Source organism: Cyprinodon variegatus, unplaced genomic scaffold (assembly GCF_000732505.1).
Source record: "Cyprinodon variegatus isolate N-32 unplaced genomic scaffold, C_variegatus-1.0 Scaffold58, whole genome shotgun sequence".
Classification (NCBI taxonomy): domain Eukaryota; kingdom Metazoa; phylum Chordata; class Actinopteri; order Cyprinodontiformes; family Cyprinodontidae; genus Cyprinodon; species Cyprinodon variegatus.
In genome coordinates, this window is record NW_015150511.1 from 702,637 (window position 1) to 705,999 (window position 3,363).

General features: G+C 35.4%; 1 protein-coding gene across 1 annotated transcript in view; it reads right to left on the minus strand.

The window, feature by feature from the left end:
- Positions 1-1,900, minus strand: part of LOC107082664 (phosphomannomutase 2-like) — a 6,854-nt gene extending 4,954 nt beyond the window's left edge. Inside the window, exon 1 of the mRNA XM_015371450.1 lies at positions 1,644-1,900. Coding sequence (XP_015226936.1) covers positions 1,644-1,718 — 75 coding nt within the window. The 5' untranslated portion in view covers positions 1,719-1,900. The remainder of the gene's footprint in view (positions 1-1,643) is intronic.
- Between the last annotated feature and the right edge of the window lie 1,463 nt (positions 1,901-3,363).

Consider the following 3,363-nt stretch of genomic DNA (forward strand, 5'->3'; position numbering starts at 1 on the left):
AAAAAAAAAAAACATTTTGAAGTTTTGCATAAACATAAATTTACAGAAGAGGATTAGGGCCACTGAAAAAATTCTCAGAATTCTGACTGAGTTCTGACAATAAAAAATGTCAGAATTCTGAGAAGAAAGTCAGAATTCTGAGATTAAAGTCAGAATTCTGAGAAAAAAAGTCAAAATTCTGACTTTTTTTCCCATACTAAACTGAAATAAAAATTAAAAATCAGTTAACTTTTTTTTTTTTTCCCACTGGCCCTAATCCTCTTCCGTATAAATTACTTTAAGAACCCTTAGAAGTTTTTAAAAGTTCCCCATCTGAAGCACATTTTCTTCAAAAGTATTTCATTTTCTTTTTATTCCAATAACACTGGAACAAATTTATCTCCACATATCAGCCTATTTGCGCTTGTGCTCTGAGAAGGTTGCAAGTATCCGGTTGGATCCCCACAGCCTGCACTCTGGGTCCCTGAGCAAGACCCCAAACCCCACACTGGTGGCCCTCTGCTCCACAAGGGGATGGGTTAAATGCAGAGGTACATTTCTCCAATGTGAGATCACTAAACATCAATTATTAAACCATAAAACCTGGTTTAGATGTGTGGTGTTTCTGGGAAACACCACTGCTTAACCATCAGAGAGCATAAGAAGAATTACAACATCTTCTTGTTTGGAGTGAAATTAATCTTAGTGAAAATATACAGTCTCACACCTGAAGGTTAAGAGCTGGGGGCTGAGGAGGTTTATTATGTGTTTAAATGAATTTTGGAGGCAGGATATTTGGGCTGATACAGTCTATAAGAGCAGATTTATCAATTCAAGGTAATGATTTAGTCATAAAGAAGTGAAAATGTATTTGGGTTGTAACCATCTGGAATCATTTTCCAGTGGAGGTCTCTAAAGCCCATCAAATAGAGTAAAGACTATTTAATTCAATAATAATGTAGCTGTCAAGTGATGGTGACCCTGGACTGATGATTACAAATAAACGTTAATAATTAACAAATAAAAACTATCTTGATTTTTGTTTCTCTGTTCTATTAAACGCTGGGTCAGAGGCTGTTCTTTAATAATCGACCAGTTTAGATCAGTAGTCTACATTCCAGTTAAACTGGTTGATACTGGTCCAGCTATTAGCAGGATGCTAGCTAAAATAAACCGAAACAAGGCTAATATTTGAAACATTCGGGTCAAAAGGATGATAATTACACAGATTTAAAGCTTTGCACTGGTTTAGAAATAATCGCTAAACTTCAGAGACGTATCTAAGGGTCCAAATTAGCTGTTTGACGAAAATCTTCAAAGTTGCTGGAAGAAACTACAAAAGTGCGTTCGGTTTTTATGTTCCGTAAGATACTTCCGGATAAATGTAGACGCTAGCAACACAATTGTCTGTTTAAATAATTAATAGTATATTAAAAAGGGATATTTCTTTACGAATGTGTATTTAATGAATTTTATTTGTATCTCAAACAACTGGTTGATTTTAACTTTTTAAGTTTTAATGCGGAACCAAACCCGTTTGGTGTTTCGGTAGAGCTCATTAAAAAGCGGACTGGCTACAGTAAATTACGTGGAGCCGGAAGTTGTTCTGACAGCTGTCATGCGTTTCTGTTATCGTGTTTTATTTATTTATTTATTTTTATTACCTGTCTCGCGGCCGTCAGTGTGCCGTCAACATCAAAGAGGCAGAGCGTGCTCGTGTCCACGCTGTTGTCGCTCATTCTGTCCCACAGGGCGATCTCTGGTGGGCGCGTGTCCGTTGAGTGATATTGTGATCCCACCGGCTCGGTTCGATAAGAATCAGCTCAGGTCTACATCCCAGGACCCAAACTTCAGGTTGACTCGGTGACAAACAGGAGGAGAATGAGGAAAACACCTCCTCCTGTATCCGAAGTGTTTAGCCAATGAAACTGCTCCCCGCGTCCAAAGTGACGTCACATGATGATGACACAAGGGCGTAGTAGATATGTCTACAATGCAAAAGAAACTAGATAAATCGGTAGATTTTAATTTAGTACAGTTACATTTAGACAATTATTATCAATATATTCACATTTATACAGATGCATCAAAAATAACAAGGAAAGTAGGAACAGCTTTTGTATGACCAAATTCAATATAAAAATAGCAAAACGAATTTCAGAAGGATTATCAGTATACACAGGGGAAATGTTGGCAATATTATTAGCTTTACAATAAAGACACATAAAACCAATAAAAACAGTAATTTGTTCAGATTCAAGCTCTGCATTATTAAGTTTAAAATATAACCAGTCAGATAGTAGGATGGACATTCTATTAGAAATATTTCATACATTATTTAGAATAAAGAATATGGGTTTGATAGTTGTATCTGTGTGGGTTCCAGCAAATATTGGAGTAGACGGAAACCAGAGGACAGATCAAATGGCAAAGAGGGCAATTCAAAATGCTATTAGTTAGAAAAGTTGATGGAAAAAAAGCAAACAAAGGCGGGATGAAGAAAAAGCAGGAAGATGGTTTTATGAAATTCAGAAGATAGTAGGAAAAGAAGAAATGGAAGATGAAATAGAAAGGAGGGGAGAGAGAGATTAATTACAAGGTTAAGATTTGGGCAGACAGGACTTAATTATACACTTTTGTAAATTCAAAAGCATACTACTGGCAAATGTGATTTCTGTGGAAAATGTGAAACAATAGAACATTTTATAGTGGAATGTCATAAATATGAAAGCGAGAGAAGATATATGAGGAGAGAGTTTGAATGTATTAAGGAAAAGATTAATTTATTAGATATGTTGAGGCAGAATTAGGGGAGTAAACATATATAAATAATTATTCAATTCTTAAAGAAAACGAAATTATTTCATAGAATTTGATTATAGAGAGGGTGAATGTGTTTATGATATAGACGGGTAGAACAAAAAGTTATGTATGAGTATGTATTTTTGTGTGAGTGTATGTATGCGTTTGTTTGTTTATATATATGTATATGTATATATATCCAGTTCAAATGACAAAAACAGCAGCACATATTGGGGATCAGATTCATGTCAAAATAATCTGCACCAACTTAAAAAAAAACGGTATTGTTTGCTCTCTAGTTCTACTGGGTCCAAATTGGTCTTTTTCAAAATAGAGCTCAAATCTGCTTAAAAAAAGCCCAGAATAGACCCAGTTTGTCCAACAGCATCATGCACATTTAAAAAAGAGTTCTACTGCTGAAGATTTAATTTTCTTAAATAAAACTCAAACATCCTCCAAAGGAGCATGAGGAACATAAGGAGCAGGAGCACACTGGAGCCCTTATTAAGGATGCCACCTAGTGGTGGTTTTATGTTCTTTAGTTTCATGTTTCCTGGTTTACTCCAGTTATGACGAGAAGCT